At 38.9% G+C, this 26,155-nt stretch overlaps 1 protein-coding gene and 2 non-coding genes across 6 annotated transcripts; 1 reads left to right on the top strand and 2 right to left on the bottom strand.

Moving 5' to 3' along the window:
* Window positions 1-8,652: 8,652 nt before the first annotated feature.
* znf346 (zinc finger protein 346) lies at window positions 8,653-18,939 on the bottom strand. 4 transcript variants are annotated; one of them, XM_040151240.1, is made up of 7 exons: window positions 18,804-18,939; window positions 16,159-16,262; window positions 14,505-14,597; window positions 13,112-13,262; window positions 12,743-12,976; window positions 12,448-12,547; window positions 8,653-11,496 (listed from the first exon to the last, which is right to left on the bottom strand). In XM_040151240.1, exons 1-7 carry the CDS (start codon window positions 18,859-18,861, stop codon window positions 11,145-11,147), a joined length of 1,092 nt encoding a protein of 363 aa, XP_040007174.1. In that variant the 5' UTR covers window positions 18,862-18,939; the 3' UTR covers window positions 8,653-11,144. The 4 variants fall into 4 exon arrangements, with proteins under 4 accessions (XP_040007174.1, XP_040007177.1, XP_040007176.1 ...); XM_040151243.1 differs by having other exon boundaries at window positions 12,743-12,973; XM_040151242.1 differs by having other exon boundaries at window positions 13,112-13,259.
* A 4,328-nt stretch (window positions 18,940-23,267) lies between these two features.
* trnav-aac lies at window positions 23,268-23,340 on the top strand. Its single transcript has one exon. It is a non-coding gene; the product is annotated as a tRNA-Val (tRNA).
* Window positions 23,341-23,980: 640 nt separating this feature from the next.
* On the bottom strand, window positions 23,981-24,052 carry trnad-guc. Its single transcript has one exon. It is a non-coding gene; the product is annotated as a tRNA-Asp (tRNA).
* Between the last annotated feature and the right edge of the window lie 2,103 nt (window positions 24,053-26,155).

Genomic DNA, 26,155 nt, shown 5'->3' with positions numbered 1-26,155 from the left:
GTTTTCCACCATAAAAAAGGATAAAAACACCATCCAAAAGGGCATCAATGTTGACAGGTAGTCTTAACTAATTATTGCTATTTACATTGCAAAGAGCCACCACAGAGACACTGAACTCTGGAGACATTATTTGCATCCCTGGAGACCACAGCTTGTTGTCTTGTACTGTAAAGCTACCTAATAATAAGCTAACTTTAAGACAATTAACTTTAAAACATAACTGAGTGTTTGACTCTCTCATGATCAACTTCGGCTCATAGTTCTTTAGGATCATAAGCATGGTTTTAGGATCATATTTCTGGCTACGCCACTGGCCCAATCAACTTTACAAGTCACGCAGGATGTGAAAACCTCTCAGCCATGATTGGTAAGCCTCATTTTGCACTAACTTCAAAGTGCACATCATTATTTAAAGGAGCTATATGTGTGATTACCCATCGCTAAATAGCCAATGTTAGCATTAATAGCAGTTTACTTACCAGCCTGGAAGAAATGTTTCAAGTTCAGTATCAAACTTCATTCCTACACTCACCAAGAGCTGTCTCCGACGGTGGAAAACAACGTCTACGCTTGTTTTGCCTCTATTTCTGTCACTTCTTTTCTTCTACTGAAGTTAGCATGCTAAACACCTAGCCCCAGACCATCCCGTCTCGTAATACCACTTTGCATTAGTGAGTAACTGTAGCATCCGGTCTGCCCTCAGTCCAACATGAGAGGATGAAGAAGTAGCGCTGCTCAGAGGATGTACTCTAACCTCTTGTTTTTTAAATGCAACGATGGCTGGAGCTCTCGGAAAGTAAACAGCAGTTAATGCTAACGTTGGCTATGTAGCAATAGGAAAAACGTACATGTAGCACCTTTAAATCTTGGCTAACAATAGTTTGTACAGCAAAACCACACTGGGTTGATTTACGATTTTGTTTAAAAAAAAAACACACTTTGATTCTTAGACACACACATTCGTCTACACACACACACACACACACACACACACACACACACACACACACACACACACACACACACACACACACACACCCAAGAGACAAAACATCAGCGCATAGGCAAACACACCCACACCTACAGACATGACTGATGAAACAAAGTGATGAAATTGTGAATGCAAAACACAGACAAAACTACACACACACTAACCCAGCGCAACATCTCTTCACCCAACACACACCTGCAGCCATCAGGTAGCACAGGAGACAGATGTTGGTGTTTCCTACCATGCCGCCTGTCAGTAACAGAGTGGCTTGCTGACTGATGGTTGATGGGAAATGGGCCTGATCTTCCTGCCTACTTTGACTGCCTGTTAATTTGCAGCAGTAGTCTGTGTTGGGGCCTCTTACACCAATAGAACTGCAATAGAATAAAAAGAAAAACTGATTTTTCAGTGAGTCATAATTGTTGGCACAGCGTTTGTTGCAAAGCCTTGAAGCAAGAATCTTGTTTTATTCTGCTAATTTGCTAAACACCTCATCAACATCAAGACAACACAGGAATGTTAATGATTGATGATTAATTGATTACTTGCCATTAAGAATTTAACTGATTTAAAATGGATTAACCAAGAATGTACATTTTGTGTATGATTTCTGTGGAGCTCACATATCTATTCACTTTTATTCCACAAGAGGGCGTACTTCATCTTTGCAGGTCAAGCAAGCTACTGGCGCAACATAGGAAGAAGCCGTCCATGGGAAATCGTGAGGCAAGTTGAGGAGGGTGAAACGTAGTCCAGTGTGGGAACATTACACAGCAAAAGAGAACAGTTCTCAGTGTAAATACTGCAACATCTTAAAGTACAACTCAAGCACAACGTCAGCGTTGTACCACCTGAAAAGTTGGCACCCAGGGCAAGAGGAAAGTCGAACACTGTCCTCCAAACAAAATATCATGTCAGTGTTAGCTAGGAGAGGCTCTAGTGATGTGCATGCAGAGACAATCACTCAGAGGCTTTACCTTATGAGGACATGATGCCTATTAATGTGGTGGACGGTGCAGGCTTTCATGAACTACACAGAATAGGACTATGGTGTCCCCTCAAGAAATGGCATTTGTTGAATGAGGACGGACGGACACGAGCAGTATATTCAAGTGATTGTCTTATTGTTTTATTATTCTGTTTGTTTAAATTATTTTTGCTTCCATAATGTCCCACAAACTAATTTGTTCGGATTGTGCCACTAAAAATTTAAATAAAACTGAGAAAAACCAAGCCTTTTTTTAATCTCATTATTGATTCAACTATCGTTGAAGAAAAATGCTCAAAATTTGCAACCCTAACAAAGCATAAATCTGATATTTATGAAGCTTGTCTAAGTACATTTCCGCTTTGCTGCACCACGCCATAACAGACTCCTTACTGTCCCGTATGGCCAGAAGGCTGAAACCACCCACAGCACCCACAGTTGAGGAGAACTGCAGTTGTGCGGGGGCATCTTTCCTTCATCAGCCACTAGGAGCAGCAATGACACCGTTGCACACTTGAAAACCACCTTGGACAAACCACACAATGGTGAGATTTATGTTTTATCAGGAATATTTTAAAAACTATATTCCGGTTTCTCAAGAGAGAAGATTTCAAGGGTGAGAACTAACTGGTTGATTTTGAATTCGTGGTCTCCTCCAACGCAATCCCCTCCGATCCAACTGACTGTGACAAGTCTCTGTGGGATTGTCACTACAAGCGCCACCTTATAAAGTGGCAAATTAGATGTTGTCAGGGTTTAATTTAATATTTAAAATATAAGGTTTGCCTTACCATGCAATTCCTGACAGTGCTGGATAAAACCTCAAACATACTCAAGATTTGTTTATTATTAGAGCCTTTCGTCCTGAGGAAGGTGCATGAGGAAAGACAGCGCGGCCATGATATTCGTAAGGGGTCATCACTCTAGGATCATGAAAAATGTTCTCAGCAAAGTGTTTGGTCAGTTTTAGGGACAGATTGTTTATTTTTGCAGTGTGCAGCTCAGCCACCTGTGCCTCCATGTAAGGAGAGGAGGAGAGGTGTGGCAGGGGGGAGGAGGAGGAGGTAGTTGGTTTCTTCCTTGGTCAAATACAGCGATGCCTTGGCCTTCGGAGGCCTCCATATCAAGACAATGATTGCTTTCTCTGTCTTCTTTTCCTTGTGTCAGCCTACTAACTGAAATTTAAGGAATATTTTATATTTAAATCCATTTAAAAAAAACAATCCCCTGCATATTACAAGAGCAAACGTGTTTACTGTAATCATACATGGCTCCCTCCTCACTTCCCAGCATGCAAACAATAGATTACATGCAAAATATTCAACATGACACCTCCCCACATCATGCAAACAAACATCCACTGATAGCCCCGTCACGGAGACAAAAGCCTGATGGGGAAAAATGAAAACATTCAGCACAGGCACAACAAATTATGTAATGTTTACAAATGACTCTAATCTAAATTTAGGAGCTGGATGTGAAACATGATTGCACAGGTTTGATGTAATAGGATATACAAGGCTAAAACTGGATAATTAAATGAAAGTTTAATGATCTGTTGGAGGAAATTAGGTAATGTACTTAAACCAAATTATGTCTCTGTGAGGAAGAAAACTGCACTGTGCTGCTTCCTAAAAAAATTCCACAGTATTACCTGACATACTGAGCAGCTCCCTGGTGTCTCACTCATTAATTTTCAGACTTAACCATTTCAAAAAAATGAAACGTGTTTCAAATGTCTTCGGTGACACCAGGCATTTGAAGGTTTATAAAGTTCCTTCCTGAGGGCCTTGTTCTGTGTAATTAATTAAGCAGAGTCACACACTGTGACGTCTTTTCGGATTTCAGAGGTGAATCAAAAACCCTTTTTCTGCAGACAGACGAAGCAAAGATCAGATTCCATTAAACCGTGGGATTGATCCCTTTGATCCTTTGAGCACATGGGCTACACAGTGTAGTAAAATGGAACAAGACACCAAAGTTAAGAAAAGCTATGTACTGTCATGTGTTTCCTCATCATGACCCAATGCCCTAGCCATGAAATGTCTTAGAAGTTGCTCTTAACTGGATGTTTTAGGAGAAATTATCTGGCTTCAAAGGGACATTGCTTTACTGTCCACTGTACTGTAGTTGTGTACCACTAAAAGCTGAGACCGTTTTTGACTGAATCAACAACTAGGTGATACTGTGCATCGACAACTCAGTTTTTGGAGATTGACTTGGGGCTGCCATCTGAGCATCTTAAAAACTTAAGATTTGCTTTGGAAAGTGTTCAGCGGCAAATTAATGTAAAAGGGAGTCTATGTCACTTTTGCTATATTTATTGCTATGCACAGTATATTGTGTGGTAATGACTTACTCTCATTTCCCCCAGATTCTTTTGAGTCAAATGCTTCCATCGTGTCACCAGCAAGTGACACGAACAGCAAGTGGAACAGGACCAAAAGTAAATAACAAATGTGTCTTCTGGTGAGGTACAATATGTTAACCTTCTATTAATCCTCTTACACATAGTTACATTTTTGAAGAGGCCAACGCAGCTATGGAGCAGCTTCATGCGTAGGCCCCGCAGGTAAGCTGTAAGACCTAAACACACGACTATAAATCGGTCTTTGTTTTAACAAGAGGAGAGGAAGGGCCGACCCATTGGAATGTAGTCTGTCGAAGTTTTCGCTGTGGAAAACCACTAAATGGTACAAAAACCCATCCAATAAAATAAAAAGTAGCCCAACTATTCAGGAAACTGTGCAAACTAATGGACAATTTTAAGGGCGGGCAAAACCAGTACGGTCATATCACAGACCCTGCACTCACAGCACTGCAGGGCAGTACTGCAGTTCATACCTGAGAAGGTATTAACATGTGAAAAATGTCTCAAGTGTTTATACCTTTTCTGAATGTCCACACTTGAAAGTGGTGTGTAAATCCTTCCAGTATTGGACAAAAGGAGAAAAATCGCGCATCTGTCTGGACGGTCTCTCCTCAAAAGCATTCATGATGTTACACTAGGCTGTACACAGGAAAAGTGACGGAAATAGTTGTGTGAGGAATGAAAAAGGAGAGAAGTTGAGACAGAAGTGCACAGACTGCTTATTTTCACACTCCTGCACACCTGGCCAGTCATCGCATGAAGTGGACGAGCTTGCTGGATTCTTGGTTTCAAAAAGGAGTAGGTGGACAGGGTTTCAGACTGTTTGACGATGCAACACACACTTCATTTGAAGCACACTGATGCGTTTACCAACTGAATTGTTGACCCAACGCGTCTGTTTTCCTCTAAGGACGAGGAAAGCAGAATCGAACATCTGGATACAATGGATCTTCTGTATTTATAATACATATCATTGCAACCCAGCTGTAGGTTTACATACAGACAATAAGAAATATAGAGATCCTGGAGTTTCACAACAGTTTCTCAAAAACACACTGTGGCAGCCAAAGCATTTTTCAAGGCTAGTAGGAAAATTTAACTGACAATAAAAGACAATTTATTCAGGCTCATCCGTCAGTGGATACTGTAAGATGATACTCTTGCTGTATAAAAACCAGACTGGGCGCATTTTAATACTGACATTCCTCTTTTAATTGAATTACAATAACGGCAAAGCCCATTCAACCTGCAGGGGACCAAGACAAATTGTCTTGTCTGGCTGCTCTTACAGACTATCCTGATGTCATCCTGTGTGCACCATACAACTGTACACACTGGATATACACACAGCTGCACTGCTAAACTGTGAACGTCTTTTTGAGCATGACGCTGGAATTGATAATAATAATAAACTTTATTTCTATAACACCTTTTCAAAACCAGAGTTACAAGGTGCTTTCGCAACATACATTACCATATAATGCAATACACACAATAAAGGTGATAGAGTTGCAAAGTAAAAGTTATTTTAACCCTGTAGGTTCCATAAGCAAAAGTCCTGTATACTCTCTGCACGTACAATGTTTTTCAAAAATGTTTGGTTGTCATCCCTGATGCTAGTCCTGGTTTGATATGTAGTCTGATCCCCCATTGTGAAATGTAGACTTTAATTCCTTTCGGAGATATTTTTTACATTTATACGGCTGCAAAAACAAGTCATATTACAAACATTTTACAAAAAAAAATAAAAGGATTTCAAATCTGAAAACTGCTTTTCCCCTCAGATTTAGTTAAGGAAAGTAACACAACTTTTATTTATACGAAACTGGGCTCACTGACCTCTGCTTCGGGGCCAGGAGAAAGATAAAGAGGGAACAGGCTGTCTTTGAGTCAGACAAACTACTTTCGGCACGTTACACAATAAAGTATTCATTGTGCTTCCAAGAGTGTGTTCAAAATGTATCCCAAAGCAACAAAAACTTCGGATGTAACCTGGAAGATGTAAGGATCTCGGGGGGTCCACATGTGTTTTATATGCATTCATCTTTGTATTAGCTGATCCTCAGATCCACGGACTTCAGAAAAACACTGTTTAAAGGCCTATCGGGTCTCCAATACTATAATAATATATAGAGGCTTTAATAGTCCTGAAAACACAGTCAGCTTCTGATTAAAGCAGCTGAGAGCTTCAGCCATCGTTGCATTTAAAAAGGCAATGTCGTGTTTTTGGGCTTTTTTGTTGTTGTTGTTTTTTTGCACCAAACAGGATTTAGCAACATTTAAATCCAAATCTGACTGAAGTTGGAGGTTTGTCTTGCTCGCTTTTCTTCGTAAAAAAATACGCAAGGATGTTTCCCCCCTTTTTTTTTTCAAATTTGAACTTTGTTACTTATGTAGTTATGATCACTAATATTATAGAGAAACAGTTAAGATTTGAGACTAAACTTTTAGGGGCTCTAAGACATCACTGTTTCTGAAGAGACAATTTGAAGCTTGGGGTCTGGTTTCTTACGAGGTTTGCTGCCATTTTGACACAGGGTACAAGTGAGTTGAACCTAATGTGATTAGGTACATCTAGAAAATCAAAACTTTTACACAGAGGGTGGATCTGGGGTTGGGTGATCAAGTGGCAACCGCCGTGGCTAAATAGGATTAACTGACATCTGTCAGTCCAGGCAATCTTGGCCTCAAGCGTACCTCACTGCAAGCCTTGAAATCTCCGTACTGGACACCTAGAAGGTTTTTCATTCTGCAGGTACCTTCAGGATTCAGGTACAGGGGAGGAAAGCAATGGCTCAGCCTGATTGACTCACCTGCGTAGGCTTCAGACAAACAAAAGAGTGCCACCAAGAAAAACATTCAAAATGCGTCAGCAAAAAAATCAGAGTAAGAAGAGGTCAACATCCCACCCACAAGTTGTTTGACTGACAGTTGATCTCTGGAAAGTGCAGGTGACGAAAATGAACTTTTGGTAACACCATTCTGTAGACAGAGATACAATAATGAATGGAAAATGAAAATTGATGGGTTTGTCTGTGTGCTGGGCTCACTGACAGGTCGTATGAGGAAGACGCCACTTGCGCCTCAACCCTGGACAAGCCTTTGACATGAGCTGGGACAAGAAACCCCTGTGCTGATCCAGCACTGGCAAAGAGTAAGTGCACCACCATGTGGACTAAATTATATCAGCCTGCATGGAGCTCACAGGGCTGTTTTAGGCTCATTTAGGTCATTTTTCTCTCAAGCTGAGGTTTGAAAGTTTGGCAAATGTTCGTTTTGTGGCCAGAGCTCAAACTTTGTTAGGTTTGAATGTTTTGTCTGTTTAGTGCTTGATTTCACTTTGGTCTGTGGTTCGACTTTGATGTCAGTTTCCCCCTCGTCTTTCTTGTCTCCTAAGCAAATAATTTGAGACACTTAGGACAACATTTCACTTATGTGATTGTTGAACATCTCATTCCAAAATTATGGGCATTGAACTGCTGCTACAACAGAATTCTGGGAAGGATTTCAACATGATTTTGGAACCTGGCTGCAGGGATTTGTTTACCATTCAGCCACAAGGGCATTAGTGGGATCACCCAGTGATGTCTGGTCATTAGACCTGATTCACACTTCCATCAATGGGGTTAAAGGTCATTGCTCTGTGCAGTTCTACACCAAACTGGAATTTCTTTATGGACCTGACTTTGTGTACGGCGGTGTTGTCATGTTGAAGTGGGAGAGGGTCTTGCCCACACTTTTGTCTAAAACAGCCGTAGTTACTTTACAGTTCGGACAGTGAATTCAGGCAGGTGCTGTTGTCATAGAAAAACCCTGATTCATCACTCCAAGCGACGCGCTTTCCCCTGCTCCAGATTGTAGTGATGGTTTACTTTACTTGAAGAGACGACTGTCAATGAGAATGGTGATCTTAGGCTTGGAAACCCGGATCATGAAGCATCATAATAATAATAATAATAATAAAAATCATAATATATCTGCCATTATACATTTTTTAAATAAACATGTTCAGAAGGGGACAAACTATATAAGGCATCATTTTCTAAACTACCGCAGACATATTGCTGGTATTTCTGCACACTAATTTCTTTTTGCTTATCAGTTGAGATAAGATATATAAAATATATATATAATCACTATCAATGAATATATCTGCAATATGCTACTATCAATCAATAAATCTGCTCTACTGAGGAGATCCCTTTTTTCACACTGGAAAACATGATTACACTCTTGAAACAGCAAGCCAGGGTCCATCCCAATATCTTGTGTTAAAGGAAAAACAATTGAACAAAATGCTCTTAAAACATTGCTTTACTTGATGCACATCTTCACGGCATTTTTCCCTCAAGTATACATAACTTATGTATTTCAACTTATGTCGAAAGTAAATCTTGATCACAAAACACCTACCACACAAAGAACGAGGATGAAAACAAAAAGGCCGTTTTGTCTTTTATACACAATGTATGTATGAGCCCTCTTTTTTATAAATCACATCCAAAAAAATTATTTTTATCGTTAACCACAAAATTGAAGACATTCAATACTAAAATATACAACCAATCATCTTTTATGGGGACAAAAATGCTTTGCTTATTCTAATACTGACATCACTTTCTAATTTGACATCACTGATAATCTCTGCGGTAAATATTGTAATGTCTGCTACTGAGAGTAATTACAGAGCTCAGAAAGCATCTATCAGTCTCCTCTAGAGTTTATAAAGTCCCATTTCGGACAGCTCAAAGAGAAAGTATTTAAAAATCTTTCACCTTTCCGTAAACCAAGAATATAACTCAATAGTACAAAAAAGCTTAATAGCATCATGAACCCACAGACGTTATAGATCCACTGCGTTTGAAATGTAAGGATAGTATTAATATTTTTCATCACAATCCTTCATCTCCATTTTGTAATTAAAACTGTCCACACTCTTGAAAAATTAAAAGAAATATTTTTTATAAAAATGACATCAACCTCTACAAAACACTTATTGTTGACAATGACTGAAGGTTTGGGGTTTGGAATATTCTGGTACATTTTGAAGTGGAAGATGTAATTTGGCTCTCACAGGTTTTGCGAGCTGTAGCCTGTAACTGTTTTCAACATCTGTATCTTTCGTCAATTAATGATGAGTGTCTGATTAAGATTTCCATTGTCACAATGTTATTTTTAGTGTCCTTTATTAAAATATTTTTACTCCTTTGTTAAGCACGCTCAATATGGAAATCAAATAATGTCTTACAGTGAGCAGGAAAACAAAACACTTAACCAATTAGAAAAGGTATTTAGTAAATCCTTTGAGTTTTACCACACTTTAGTTCGTCTTTTTACAGTGAAAAATTGCTGTACTTAAGAATAAGCAAATAAAAAAAGTGTTAAACTGAGAGGAATTCTGGGCCACCTGAACAGAAGTATCAGCTTCGTCCAGATTACCACATTTAAAGAAAATCTAATAAATTCACCATCTGGGACTAAGTGACTTAGACAGAACAAGCAATCATTTCAAGGAAAAACAACAACAAACAGCTTATTCCGAGATATTTCAGCTTTAAATAAAAATAAAAAGAAGGAAAAGCAACGTCTCATAAAATTCAACTAATAACAGATTTATCTAGACAAAAAGCCGTAGACTGTTTTTTTTCCCATCTGTATTGACAGTAATGATAATATTAAAACTGGCTACAGTGACTGATCTGGCTCTGCCAAAGTTTGCCTTCACTTCTTTTTTTCTTCTCAATGTCTGCATCCTCAACACTAGATTTAGAAATAATCAAAACATGGAGACAGCAGAGAAATACGGGTGAGGACATGTTTCAAATACATTCACTGGAGATACAGACCAACTATATTCAGATGAACTGAGGAACAAGAGATTCGAACTGGAAAGCAGGTTTGAATCGTCATTGGTTACATATGGCTCTGCTACTAGATGTTAGTACTGATGAGATGTTAGTAGAGGCTTAACAATTAAATTACCTTACAGTATCTGACTGATGCATTAAACCAAACTTTAAATAAAGTTTAATGACAGGATTTAGACTTTATCTTGTTATTCTGATGTACGTACACTAAGGCTGGGTTTCAAACCTCAGTGCTTTTTTGGAACCAGCTGAAATGTGCCCGACAGTAGCACTGAGGTACTGAAAGTTGGCATTAAATGTCTGGTCCGATTTGTCGTCTAATTAACTTGTTCTCTGATCAGATATTTATTAATTGAAAATCAGAATTTTTGCCTATTGTAAACAGCATTTTGTTGAGGCCTGACTGTTGTACAGCTGCTTGTGTACAGACAACTTGTAGCATTTGAGGACTTTGGTTTCTTTGTTAAATGAAAAAATATATATATTTATATATTTCACAAAGTAAGGATTTCAGATGATACCCAGCCCTAATGTACATCAGTATGAAGAATGGTTTTCAGTCAGTACACAAATATGTAAGAAGTAGAATCCTCAAAGACAGGTATAACTGCTTACTATCATTTCACCACACATATTTTTTTTTTTTCCATTAGAGGAGAAAACAAAATAAAAATAAAAAAAAAGAACAAAAAACAAAACTTTCACTCACTGGAACCCAAAATGTTAAAATAATAAAAATAATGTGGAGTGTTCGAGGATTCAAACCTGTGGTTTAGATGACTCTGCTCCAGGGGAAAACCTACTGACAAGAGACTAACAGGAGCTGAAGGTCCAAGGTTGATGGTTTGTTAATGTGTTAAAGGGGCTGGTTGTTGTTTGTCATTCCAAGTCTTGACTGAAACCTCTGCAGTCCCTCCCAGTCAAGCCTCAAGTATACTGGTACTCCTCCGAGTACTCCCTGTCCTCAGGAGTATACTGGTCATCTCCGGCTGTGCACTGGTCTTCTCCGGCTGTGCACTGGTCATCTCCGACTGTGCACTGGTCATCCCCGACTGTGTACTGGTCATCTCCGACTGTGTACTGGTCATCTCCAGCTGTGCATTGGTCATCTCCAGCTGTGCATTGGTCATCTCCAGCTGTGTACTGTTCGTCCGCGGGGGCATACTGGTCATCTGCGGCAGTGTACTGGTTGTCTCCGCTGGTGTCCTGGCTGTCGCTCCCGTACGATTGCTCTGCAGGTTGTTGGTTCTCTGTGGTGCTCAGGCCTGATTTCTTCATTCTTCAAACAAAGAAAAAAAAAAAGAAAAGAAAAGAAAAAAGAAAAAAAAGACATGTAAGACACTTTGTTTTTCTAGGGACATTTCTAGGGACTTTATTTTTTAATTTTTCCAAATGAGATCAAATGGACAAACAGAGAACTCTGGCAAGTGTTACAGACTAAAGGAAGCAACACTAAAACATGGGTAAGAGATGGGTATCAGATGACATCTGATAGCTGGCAGCAATGTCTCCAAATGGCAAAGACATGAATATCATTTTTATAGGTGGCTGTGTCAGCCATCTTTGGCACATTCACTATATGCATTCTCCAGTAGGGCTGTCACTTAATCATACTTTGAACTACCCTTCAAAACAGGGTAGTGAGCCAGTGGAGGCCAGAGGCAGGTGGGACATGAAAATAGTGTGGGCAGGGTTGTAAATGTAAACTACTAGAGCTAGCGTGGCTAACAGGCAAATGACAATATTACACAAGTTTAAATTGATAGTGTTTTATCAAACACTTTGTCAGCTGCACTCAGTTCAGGCAAGCAGCAACCCTCCTTCTGTGCTGTTCGTGTTATTGCGCCATGTGGTTACATAATCAATATTTCCTCAATGAGAAGTCAATCCCTGTCCTGATTGAACTGCATAGGTTGTTGTAAATGGACCCACAGAAATAACTAAAATCAACAGTTTTTCACTTGTCACCGACTGCTCCTAGTGACCAACGCTTCCATGTTGACTGAAAATGAAGTTGGTGTGGTCTACACCTCACCTAGCTACTGATTTTGAGTTCAAAACAAAACCACCCCCATCCCATACAGAAATAAACTAATGTGAACACAATGTCAGGCTGAATAATGAAGTGAAACAACATAGCAATTCAGTGTAATTATCAGGTTAGCAAAATCTTTTTTTTTTTTCTTATTTAGAGAAAAAAAAAAAAAAAAAAATAGATGTGTATATTTACTGGTTCTTATGTTTGGCACCACTGATATGAGACTGGTACTGCTCCACTGAGTTTAGTTCAATGTTGCAGAGGGTACATGGGTAACCCTTTAGTGTAGAAGCTGTAGACACAAAAAAGGAGAGCAGTTAGTTCTCTTTAAGTCTGTAAAACTAAATCAATCCACATAGTAAAAAAAAAGAATTGAGAATTATTGCATAATTAATTATCTTCACAGGAGTGATGACTTCTTTAATAAAAGAGTGATCTAATGACAGTTCTAATACAGCTACATGATTTCCCGATTCTGTGCTCTGACCGGGTGCTGTGGAGGGGCCATATGTCTCCATCAGTTTGAGCTTGGTCGTCTGTTTTCTATGCTTCTTGCCCACATAGTGCTGCTGAGCCATGAGCGGGTTGTTGAAGGAGGCCTGGCAGATGGAGCAGAAACGATCCGGGTCGTTGTTGTCGTTGCCCGTTGCCGACACACCACTCGAATCATCTGCAGGTTTCTTCTTCGGCTGAGCTGTTGGTGCTGTTTGGGAAGCTACTGCTGAAGAGGAGATACAATAAGAACAATTATAGAAATGTTGCTTTGCAAAACATCAGGTTAAGATAACAACACACAAAATTAGATAACAATAATGGAAGGTAAAAAGCTGGTGGTTGTGAATACAATCCTATATACCTGGGGTCTGGGGACCGGCCGCCTTCAGCCTCAGGTTCTTGGCATGAACTTTGCCCTGGTAGTGAGACTCGGCCACCACAGGAGAGGAGAAGTTCATGTTACATACATGACACGCCTTTGACCGGTCAGTATCTCCGTTGTTACAGTCCTGCTAACAAAGACGCACACAGGAACATAAATCACTTAGGGCTACAAAATGATTGACATCATTTATCCTGTTAAAAAAAAGAAGCCTAAACTTTATGTTATCACTGTACATCTGTTCTCGGTGTTTCTAAATTCCTGAAACTAATAACCTATAACTGGGTTTTCACTAATATTAGAGATGTTACAGGGGCGTTAAGTATGTGCTGTAACAACAGTCTTTTGGCAATACAGACTACACAACATTCAAACACTCCTAGGGTTTGACTCAAGGCATCTAAACTCCAAAGAACGTGAGGATGCAGAACACTTAGTTTGCATTTGGGAAAACAGCTGACATCTTCTCTACTGGTTCTATTATTTCCGATTTCATGTGCCATCAGTCTGATTGGACTGTGCGTGAAGCAAACACGGCAGCGATTACATCTCGGCCTCTTCCTCATAGAAATTAACGGGGGAAGTGAAATCCCATGTGACCACAGCCACAATGTGTTTTAGGATAGATCATGTAGGTTGTCTTTGAATCAATCATTAATGGTTAATTTGTTTAACCTTGATTTTTTTTAAAAACAAACATGACAGCCATCACTGGCACAAACTCAACTGCAGGCTGGTGAGTGGGCTTTGTAGCAGGCAGTTATGGAAGGAGATCCTGTGTGTGCAAACGAATGTCGTGCAAAAAGCAGCAGCAGCATTCAGGGTTGGATTTTAAATGCACAACCTTCCAAGCAGAGGTGTTCGAGACACCCTGGGAGATCCAACTGTTCAGTTTGCTTAGGATCAAAAATATTCTTCAAAGTACTGTTGTTTTCGATTCATGCTTGGCAAATGAATGTTGACTCAGCATGAGCATCAGATCAGTATCACACAAACTACAACTGTATGCAGTGGTTTAGGAGATTACATATGTTGTTGATATCGGAAGTCAAAAGAAGTTAATACAACCCCTGCAGCAAACTCACCAAGTATGGACATAGTAGCTTACCCAAACGTTTGCACAGGCCACAATTAGTTTTATTTTTTTCCTGTTTTTTAAGTTTATGAAATAAAAAGTAACAGCCTTTCTTTAAATGTTAATGCACTAACTTTTAATGTGTAATGTGTCAAAAATCAACAAAATATGTAATTTGCCAAAGTATGCCCACACTTTTGCATTCAACTGTAACTTTTCTTCATAACGGTTTGGTTGATTTGTGCTGTTTGGGTTTAGCTTACATTAACTGTTAAAACAGAGCGCTCTTTTACTCACACTGTCAGATGATGATGATTTTAACTTTTTGAGTGCTGGCTCCTCATTTTGGTTGGAAAGATAACGCCGCACTTTGTTGGCATGTTTCTTGCTCTGAAAGAAGCACAAATGTTTATCACAAAGTGGACAACGAACATCAACACCACAATCCACTGAATTAAACACGTTTTCAAGAATCAGCTTTTGCATTTTAACGGCTGGTGTGTTGCTTTTGAACGACTCTGTCAAGTGGACTAATGTCTGTATTCTGTCCGGAACAAGAAAACTCATCTCAATTATGGCCGCACAGTTTCATGTAACAGCACTTCTGGTAAAATGATGAATCAATTTTTTGAACATAAATTCAACCTGACCATTTCAGCAACATATAAATAGTTTATGTTATCTACCTACTACTAATATACTAGTACAGTTAGATCCATAAGTATTCAGACAGTTACACAATTTTCAAAATTTTGCATCTGTACACCACCACAATGGATGTGAAACGAAGCCATCGAGCTGTGATTGAAGTATAGACTTTCTGCTTTAATTCAAGGGGTTTAACAAAAATATCACATTAACTGTTTAATGTCCATGCTAAGCTAACTTGTTTTTAGAACTGTTTACTTTAGAAGATGATGTTTAGTCAAGACTACAGTTTCCAGGAGGTCTTTGTAAAGATCTTCATCCAAACTGAAATGCCTGAACAGAAGAGGAGATACATTTCTTCTTTGTCATCCTCTTTTAAGTCAGCAAACAACAGACATGTGGATCACAGCCAACATCTGGTGAGCAGTGAGGCTGCAAGTCTGCTTACTCTCAGCCTGTTAAATTTCTATTCTGTCCCCTTCTGCTCTCTTTGATCACCTATAATGTGATTTAATACAGCCAAACTCATGATTTAGTTCAAGGTTTCTGCATGGTTCACCAAGTAAAATTTAAGTTTTTAAGTCTTTTAATATCACATAGAATGAAATTTAATACCCGTTTCAAATTCATACAAACCAAAGGGTGAAAAATAATTAAAACCAGTAAGGGTGATGAGGCCTCAAGTGCAATAATTCACTGACATTTATGTCACATTTCTGTCACTCCTTCCCTGCTGTATATTAAGAATAATTCCTAATAATATTATTAATTAATAATTAACCTGGATAAGTAGCAGAAAAATGGATGGATAAATGGGTGGGTGGATTTAATAATTAAAAATGAATTTTATATAAAGTCAGATGTCTGAAACGATAGCACTGGGGATTTTCAAGCCAGTGTTTGCTTAAAAATCACATTAAAAAACATTTTTTAAGTAACTTTTCTGCAAATGACAGGCAAGAAAAAAAATATTTAAGACCTTTGTATATGAAATTTAAGTAAGAAATTTAATATTGAATACCTTCAAGATCTGCAGATACCCTGTAGTTGTTCCTTTTTACATATTTTTGTTATACTTGAATTAAAATAGTGATTTGAAGAAGACTCATAAATACTACCTACAGAAAGAGCTTAATATGGATATACTCTTATAGCAATAATAAAGCCTTTAATATGATGTTAAGTGCATTCAATAATTATACATTATAGCTAATAATTATGCAGATTTCCGCCTATATCGCTGATCATAGTAGCACCCTCAGAAAAAAAAAAAAAATCAGCAGCAGACTGTGGGCTTACTGACCTGATAATGAGTCAACTTCTGAGACTCAGAAATCAGGACAGCACTGCAGACTTTACACTGGGAGTCGGAAAACAGGTCGCCATGCTCCTTTATCATCTTATTTACTGCAGGGGGGAGAGAAAAGCATGAGATTACAAATCAGGTTAGATCTTTTGGGATATTGTAATTATACATTAAGTAAAAAAACTATCCATGGCACGTTCAAGCAATAATTCACCACAACAACACATGATAACCCTTTAATTTATCAAGTGTCGAACTTCAATTCCTGCCTGGTAAATGTGAGACGCCAACCTTGCACACATGTTAATGCCTATGCAGACATCTGTGAGCAACACACTCAGACATAGAAGCATGTTTAAGGCCAACTGTGAGTCTGAGTCATTACTCTTGGCTCACACATTCTGGAAAATGAATGCACTTTAATTGGTCAACTCAGAGAATAACTGGTGTTATACTATAAAGATATGATTAAACCAGGTATTAAGTCAGGAGATTAAATGTGGTTAGATAGTACAGTGCAGGAGCAATACATGTCATGATGTCTTATTTGCTTAGCTGGTTTGTATGAGCACCATTTCATTCACACATCTACCCTTTTAAAAGGTTTTAAGTTGAATTTATAAGTTTTAAGAATTTTTGTCATTCAGACATAGGTACCCATTACATAAACGTTCCACACAGATTTATTCAAAAATGACAGGACCTAAACAGAATAACTGGCATCCACTATTCTCTATTCCATATTTAATAGAGCAGACATGTTGCTTTTGATTTTTGATGTACCATATTATTTTAAGGACAGAAATATTGGGATGTTAAGCCTAATATTTTGTAGCACGTCCTTCTGAGGCAAACACTGCAGTGAAGTGCTTTCTGTTGCTCTTACTAAGATTTCTATACTTCTCAACTTGTAGTTTGGCCAATTCTTCTTCAGTAAAATTCCTCCTGCTCTCTCAAGTTTGATGGGTTCCTTCTCCCAACTGATAGATTCAGCTCTTTCCATAGATGTTCAGTTGGATTAAGATCAGGACATTACAGCAGGCCACTTGGTCCAGTGTTTTCTTCTCATCCATTCTTGGCCGCTTTTAGATGAATGCTTTGGGTCATTATCCTGTTGGAGGAGCCATGACCTGCAACTGAGACAGCTCTCTGACACTGGACAGTAGGTTTCACTCCAGAATGCCTTGATAATCTTCCGATTTCCTTGTGAACTGCACAGTTTCAAGGCACAGATGCAACAAAGCAACTCCATGACATAAATGAACCTCCTCAATGTTTCACCGTGGGGATGGTGTTCTTTTCTTTGAAAGCTTCATTTTTTTCTTCTTCTGTGAACACAGAGGTGATGTGAATTACAAAAAAGCTCCAATTTTGTTTCATCTGACCAAAAGACATTCTCCCAGAATTACTGCAGCTTTTCAACATGCATTTTTAGCATTTTGGCCACTTTATGTTTGTCTTTTAGAAGTGGGGTCTTCCTGGGTCTTCTTTCATGGAACCCAATTTCATTCAGAAAGCAACGCATGGTGCAACCAGACACCGTTGTAGCTTGATCTTAGTGATCAGTTTTCCTTGGTTCTTTTTCCACCTTTCGCACTATCCTGTTCAATCGGGGGTCAATTTTCCTCTTGCGACCAGGTCCAGGGAGGTTGGCTACAGTCTGATGGACTTTAATCTTCTTGATAATAGTAGTAACTGTGGTCACAGGCACATCAAGCTGTTTGGAAATGGTATTTTATTCCTTACTTTGACCATGCTATGCAGTTATTTTCTTACTCGTCTCCTCAGACGACTCTCCTCTTTTCTTTTTCTTGCCCATGTTTAGTGTGGAACACACAATGATACCAAACAGCATAATAATACAACAAAAACAACAAAACACTTCTGGCCATGCCTGTAGCTGTTATGTAGCATTAAAATCAAAGAAGGAAAACATCTTAATATTGGGATTAACCAGAATTGAAGAAAGTATCTACTCTATCATATATCAGGCTACAGACCATTTATTAGCTGCTGAGACTGTATTTCTTCTTGTTGTACAATTGGTTTGGGCATTTTTTGTCCCTATCACATCAGCAGTACGCTATAGAAGTTACATAAATGGACGAAAGCAGAAACGGTGGTCCACTAAAACAAAGGTGGCAGCACCACTGTTTGTACAACAAACATAAGAAGTGTGAGATATTAGACACATTTGCTTTTAATAATTAAATTTTTAGTTTAGGGTCCAATGGTGTCCATTCAGAAGTAATAATTTACGCTAGGTACATGCGCAAAACCAGGATTATAGCGCAACCCACAGATGACCTAAAACATGCACGGTTGATGAGCCAGACCTAAAGATGCCGCCCTCAATCTCCGCTGGGCCACAGGCAGACGGAATGATTAGCAATCTCTCTGAAGCTGAATCGGATGCAGACATGCTCTCATCGACCTTGGAGCCGAAACGGCTACAGCTAGCTTAGCTTAGCTAGCTTAGCATAGTTTAGCAAACCCGCTCCGCTCAACCTGCACTGCCGGCTAACGTTAGCTTGCAGGAAGGTAACGGAAACGATGTCATTTTACGCCAGACTCGTCTCGACTGTGACCGACACAGTCTGCTTTTACAGCAAAGATTAAAATGGTAAATAAAGGGGCCATACCCTCCTCCGGCCCGGAAGGTAAGTAAGGAAAATCCTCCGACTGCATCTCGACGTCCATGATTTCTACTCACAACGAACGGCGTCTCAATACGCATGCGCAGCTGATGGGCAGATCTGTTGCTGCCTCTTCTGCTGCCTCTTCTGCTTCTTCTTCAGCTTCTTCTTACTCCTCCTCTTCTTCCCCTTCTTCTTTCTGACAGACGGTTGAATGCTTTGCTGCCTCCCACTGGTGTAGGGATGTCATTGCTACTTTTTGAGACGTACACCGATCATCCTCAACATTAAAACCACTAACAGGCTTTAAAGTTATATTATTTTCCTTTCTTTCTTCTTCCCTTTGATTGGAATTGTCTTGTCACTCCAAAACACAACGACTCACTCTATGGATGGACATTGATGGATATCGTGGGACGGAGCTCTCACTCTGCTCGTATTTTCATGCACCAGCAACCAGCACAAGTCTGCACAGATGCTGCATTCTTTATATACGATGTTAGAATCAGTCTGTAAGCTGATTTGTTCATGAGCATTAGTTTGTCAACAAGACAATTTGGCCAAAAGAATTTCCACAGGTGCATACTCATTTTGTATATTTTTAGTATTCGTTTCCCAGTTGCATGTATACACTTTTGCTTGTAACCTGTTGTCTATGTTTAGTAAATTAACGCTGACTGCACCAGTGAATCGTTTTGAAAAACCTGAAAAAAGAAAGATGATCATGTGAAGGTGCATACACACATGGCCACTTGTTCTCATTTATTTTTTGCAGTAAAAACTACTTTTTTCCCCGTGAAAGTAAATTTTATGAATTATTTTTAATGTTGATGTTATGTTTTGTATTGTTTGGAAGGGGGGTTGGCTTTAGATAGCTTTTATTGTACTTGTTGAAATTATTAACTGTGTTTAATAAGTTTGATTTGTTTTTTTTAGGCCTATTGTACCACGTTCACATAAAATGATTTAACCTTCCTCTTGTGTTAGCTTTCTGTTACCATCTCATGTTAACGGGTCGGTTTTGACCCGTGTCTTAAATCAGCTGTAAACTACACTAAAAACAATTAGCTATCATCCAATTTGTTTATCATCTCTTGGTTACCTTGTTAGGCTTCCTTATCCATGAAAATATTGGTTTTAATATTTTTGGTGTGAGCCTCTGGGCCTTTTTTTGTCAGTATACCCTTCGATTACAATTAAAAAAAAATGGTAAAATGAACCTCAAGAGAATCATATAAATAAATAAAAGGTTGTTGTGTTACCTGACTATTACTTAGGAGTATTAGAACACATCTCTTAAATAAATTTGTTTTATTTATTTTTTCATTTTAATATTAACTATAGTAACATCTATGGTGTTACGGGTCAATTTCGACCCATATATATTTAATTCAACAAAAAGGCAAAAAAGTCTTTTTTTTTCAGCAATAGAACTTTAATATAAACACAAAATGAAAAGCAGAACAGGTCATAATACAAAATATAGATTTGTAAGGTCAAACAAACAACAGCCAATCAAGCAAATCAAACCAATTACTAGTTCCAAAACTAATAAAAAACAAAATCAGAGTAAAAGTCTCTGTGTGCAAGAACATGCATGTGTATGCGTGTGTGTTTAGATGCATATCTGGCAAAAAGTGACACTTTTAGTGTGTTCTTTGCAGAGATATTTCTTGCAGTCGAAGCACAATACGTTTGTCTTTCTGTCAGTTGGCCTGAGTGGGGTTGTGGCTGTGGCTGTTGTGGTTGGTGTTGAGGCAGAGCTGGCTGAGGAGGATGCTGGTGCGGATGCTCTCTTTGTTGCTGATGGCGTGGACGGAGTGCTAGGTGAGCTCTGCAGCTGTCTGACCAAGGCTGCAGTGTCTGGGTCTCGGGGCACCGTTTCCCTTCGCTCAGTGTGTGGCTTGACAAGGGAATTTCCCAGCTCCTCAAGAAACATTCGCCGCTTGGTTTGTTTGGTTGAGTTCCACCCTTGGTGGATCTGGGTCCACAACACAAGCGCATTACATGCAGACACATCAAGGATGTTGTAAAACACAACCATTGGCCATCTCCTGGTTATTCGCTGGCAAGTGTAGGTAGCAGTCAGCTTGTCCAGGTTGTCCAGTCCTCCTTTGTTTTTGTTATAGTCGAGGATTGGTTTTTCTCAGGGATGCCACTCACAGGCAGCTTTGCCTGTTGTCAAATCTGAGGACTCTTGATATCGTTTGTAAGGTCCGAAGTGACATTGTTGCCCGGAAAATATTTCTGCCTGTCGATGCGACCCAGAGACTATCAGTGGCCTCATTACAGGATCTGTACACTCCAGCAAGAAGAAGAACACCAATATAAGCATCCAGGTATTCCTCATCAGTGTCTTTCCACATGTCACCATGGACTTTTTTCCTTCAAGGTTTGTCATAGCGATGATGACTCTTTTTAGTGACAATGGCATAAATAGCTCAAAACACTCTAATTATTGCTTTATAAGCTTATTTCTATAACTGGGTCGAAACTGACCCTATCGACACAAAGGACATAATTTCAACCAGAGCATTATATAATGTAGTTAAAACATTTATTTTTGTTTTATTTTGTTGAAATAGAGGTTCCTGACAAAGTCAAAAAGCCTTGATAATTTATGTGGCTCTTTTATGCATTTAAAACATAAAAAAGGGGTCGTGCCGACCCTAACACAAGAGGAAGGTTAAAGGCTTACAATGTTTCAAGTGTAAGGAAACAAGCTGCATCAGTCATAAACATCCCGAGATATCGACAGTGAAAAGCAAGTGAGAGATGAAGACAATACCAATAGAGAAAATATTGATAGTTATTTCTTAATTGCAGACCTACTTATGAAGATAAAACAGAGGAGAAATATCGGGGAATTACTTAACACATTTATTCTGTTTTTGCCACAAACTAATAAAACTTTTTTTTCTCATTTCTTTTCATAGATTCATTTTTTTTTTTCAATCATCTCAATGATGCAGTTCTTTGATTGAGTCCCAGAGGCAATGATTGATCATGTAGGTTATGTGCCAAATATATCTTTGGTTACAACAAAAAAAATGCATTATTGCTCACTGGCGCACTGAAGACATACTGTAAATATCAATTATAGAAGAAATACATTTACATTGAAATAGGCATGTGAACTGAAGAGATCCATATATAGTATGAAATTTCAGACAAAAAAATCTGAAAAGAGTCCGCATTGTTTACGTAAACATTTGAGGCCTGTAAAATTAAAAACAAAAGATTCACATCATAATGCGACTTTTAATACATATAGATATGTTTACAGAGGCATATTCAATGATACCAAAAAAAAAAGGGCTAGCTCACCAAAAATAACCTTCTTTAGCATAAAACTTTCATCCCCAACCAACCCTGTCTCCTGGAATTGACCTGTTAGAAATGCCATAGGCACACTGTACTGAAAAAGAATGATACAAGTACAGTAGGATTAAGCCACTGTGTTCTCACAAGTATATAATACTACATACTAAAAGTCCAAAAATTATTATAGAAATGTGATTAAAAATGGAAACATAATTTTATATATGATAATAGAAATATAGGAATAAAAAAAAAAACTAATTTAGAGTTTAGTTTAAAATTTATTTAAACACACTGATATATAAAAAATGTCACATTGACTTTTTTCCTTAAAGAATTAAACATGGGCACTGCATGCATACAAACACAATATTCATCATGTGAGAAAATATTTCCCTGGACATTGGAATAAATGTATTTCATTGTACCAAATAGTAGTAATTGTGTGTGATGTTGTGTTCAAAGCCTTACTAGTGTTTGATGCGGTGCGTTTGTGTTTTGCTAGCTGTGGATGTTACTGCAAAAGGACTTGCCTACACCTCTCTCCTCATTCAATAGGGCCTATTACGGGCAAAATGTACCAAGAAGTCGGTTCCCATGTGTTAGGTGTCTGGTGAACTTGAGTAAATGGTTACTTCCAGCTCCAAAAAACACAAGATGGCGACGGCCAGAGCGCCAGACTCGAGGCTTCCAAACAGCAATGGGTGACGTTCCGGTGGGTTGCCACTTTCTGGTTTCTGGTGAACTTCGGTCAGCCAGCAGGTGGAGACAATTAGCCATCAGTGGTACAGACACACAACAGAGAGCAGTGCTGCTGTAGAAAGCAGACGTATTACAGTAATGGACGCGGAGGTTTCCCTTCAACAAAATAATCTTTGTTTTTGAAAACTGTCAATATTATCTAACAGCAGAGCTTCTCAGGCCAAAAGTCTTTTCCACGTCATCCACACTTTTTACTTTCAGAACTACCTTCCATTTTTTACATCTCATTTTATCCTAATTTAGGCCTTCATTTTATGTTGGCTAATACCTAAGGTTTGTAGTTATTGTGGACATAAATCATGACAATGACACAGTTTTTCATTACTATATGTCTGCTGTACATACACTGATATTATAAAAAATCTCCCTTTCCCGTTTATACTAACAGTTTCCGTAGTGTAGTGGTTATCACGTTCGCCTAACACGCGAAAGGTCCCCGGTTCGAAACCGGGCGGAAACACTTTTTTTTTCTGGTTAGTTTTTCTTTTTCTTTCTTTGCCTTAAAATTATGTAGTTTTGGATTTTGTAGCTTAAGCGAAACTTTAAATCAGATGGCTAATACATACAAGTATAATGTAAAATAAAATAGTTGTAATTTTACATAAATAAGTCTAATGTTAATATATATCTGTTCTAACTGAATATAAATGTCATGTAAACATTCCACATATACATTGGTAGTATTCTTTATGAAGTATTTATTAAAGTATTGTACTTCGATTAGAAATATTTTAAAATATCATTTAGATTTATATATAATATTTGTTCTGCTTCTATTTAAACAGCTTTAATCGACTAAAGAACAGTTTTTGAAATGGGAAAAAGTCAAAGTTGGTAGTGTACATTGACTGTTATGATTAGCAAGGCTGTGACACATTAGCGTTAGTCAGGTTTTTAATGTGTAATGTATATTAGACAGTTAGTGTGCTAATATAAAGTATTTTAGGTGCTGTAGCCAACAAGTATTAATCACAGCTAACGTTAGATCCAGCCTTCGAAACCACAGCCTCCACAACAAAGTTACAGCTATATAGCGGACAACCAACAAGCACAGCAATAGCTACATCAAGTCGTGTTGAGAAAAAAAAAAAAAAACTAGCCTCCCCGTCGGGGAATCGAACCCCGGTCTCCCGCGTGACAGGCGGGGATACTCACCACTATACTAACGAGGAGTGACTGAGAAGCGACAATTGGAAATCCAACTTTTACCTGAACTGAGTCTGAGTTGTGCCGCTAACTGTTGTAGCAAACTGAATAACATTTTTAGATCTTACTGCTTTTGTGTTGAGGATAGTTTGGAGGAAAATCTATGCGGACCTCTACCAAAGGTACATGAAACTGAGTTTACCCTATAGACCTTCTGTCTGAAGTATTGGTAGCATTGTCGATGTAGCACAGGGAAAGTGCCAAACTTTGTTAGCCAGACGGCACTGCCTTGACAGTGTGTAATTCTCGACGTTAATTTTATATTTGTAGACTAGAGATATTTATCCCTTAATGCATACCTCGGGTAGTTAGCAACCTTGGACTATATTCCACCTATTTGTTTTTCATTTAGGTCTTGAACTATCTGGTATTCCTCAAACTGCCTTTCTTTAACAATATTATGCTGTTAAAATGTCAAAAAGTCTTTTTTTAAAGTATTGTTTTTCTAATGTTTTTATCTAAAAGGTGTATAGGCCGAGTGTGTTTACGGATGGACCTACTGCGTAATGTCCTTGACTGAGCGAGCGACTGAGTGCTGACGTTGCACCATTGGTCAGCTGACCGAGATTGGAGTTACCTCATTGGTCGTTTCTCTTTTAAAATTAATTGCCACAGATCCTATTGTGTCATCAGGGGGGGACGTTTAAAGGCAGTGTTGCCGACTTAGCGCCTTTGTCGCTAAATTTAGCGACGTTTCGCACCGTTTTAGCGACAAACCCTTTGCCACTTTTTCCGTTACAGAGTCGCCAGATTTGCCCTGCGGGCGCGAGGTCCAGCAGGCACGCCTCTCTCTGGTCTCACACAGTCGACCACACGCTAGCTGACACAGACGTGAATGAGCTTCTAAGTGTCTCTTCCGAGGGGATCATTTTACAAGTAAATATAGCCGAAATCGCAGCACAGCAGTTGTGTGTGGTGATTTTGTTAGACGTGTTGTTAAATCTGAATTTTAGCAGTGCAGAGACGCAGCTTGGGAACGGTTTGGAAGTGACTGCTGGTTAACATGTGCCCTTAATGGGCTGCGTCTCAAGTCACTGTTTCTTACTCGTTCCACTGTCTGACAACTGACACCGAGAAACATGTAAATGAGAACAGCTTTATCGGGAATTCTGCTCCATTAAATTACGGTATATGTGAGCACGGAGAGTAGGAGAGCAACAGACAAAGGGAGGTCCAGCCATGCACCGGGTTTTGACGTAGCCTTGTGTTATGATGCTGGATGCAAGTTATAGGGGGTCATGTTATAATTTCCGGTTAGACCTCGCGATGGCAGTGTTGTCTCACTGTTAATTAAATACAGACAATGATAGAGTTGCCTATCATTTAATGGCTTTTTGTCACACTTTTCATACTTGTTCGTCCTTTTCTTTTTGTATCATATCCTTTTGAAAAAAATTACAAGCACAGTATATTTGGTAATTAATCATGCTTTGAGATGGTTTAGAGTATGTATCTGCATTCTGTACATAGAGTATGTATCTGTCTAGCTCTCTGACATGCCTTCACCTGTTCAGGTAGTCCTCCTGGATGTGAAGGAAACTGCAGGGAAGAGTTTAAAGGCAGCCCTCGGCAGGCAGTACGGAAGAGAGAGAACTCTGTTCCTGAACTGTAATGTTGAAATGGAGGAGCAGATCAAAAAGGTACCAGAAACACACACTGAAGTCTCAACTACCAACTGCGTCGCCAGATGAGAATTTCGATCGGACAGTTTGCAAAACCCAGGAAAATACGTTAACTGACAGGAATGTGTGAATTTTTTAATTTACACTTTCTACAATATGTGCATGGCGAGCACTGTATGATTAATGATAAGGAAAGGTGGTTCAGGCAAATAAACTATGGTTAAGGTATGGTTAGGGTTGGGCAATTAAAACTTTTGGACAAGGTCAGGGAAAGATCATGGTTACGGTTAATCAGTTACACTCATTGCGATCAAGACCTCTTTTGCAAGAGAGACCAGAGTAAAGCAGAGAGAATAGAGATAGGACGCAACAAAATACAGCCGGTCACACACAAACCGCATCGGAAACAATCACATACATCTCTAAACAAAGTCCAAAATTAAAGGT

This window comes from Xiphias gladius, chromosome 17, assembly GCF_016859285.1.
Source record: "Xiphias gladius isolate SHS-SW01 ecotype Sanya breed wild chromosome 17, ASM1685928v1, whole genome shotgun sequence".
Lineage (NCBI taxonomy): Eukaryota > Metazoa > Chordata > Actinopteri > Istiophoriformes > Xiphiidae > Xiphias > Xiphias gladius.
This window is presented reverse-complemented; position numbering and strand designations above follow the sequence as displayed.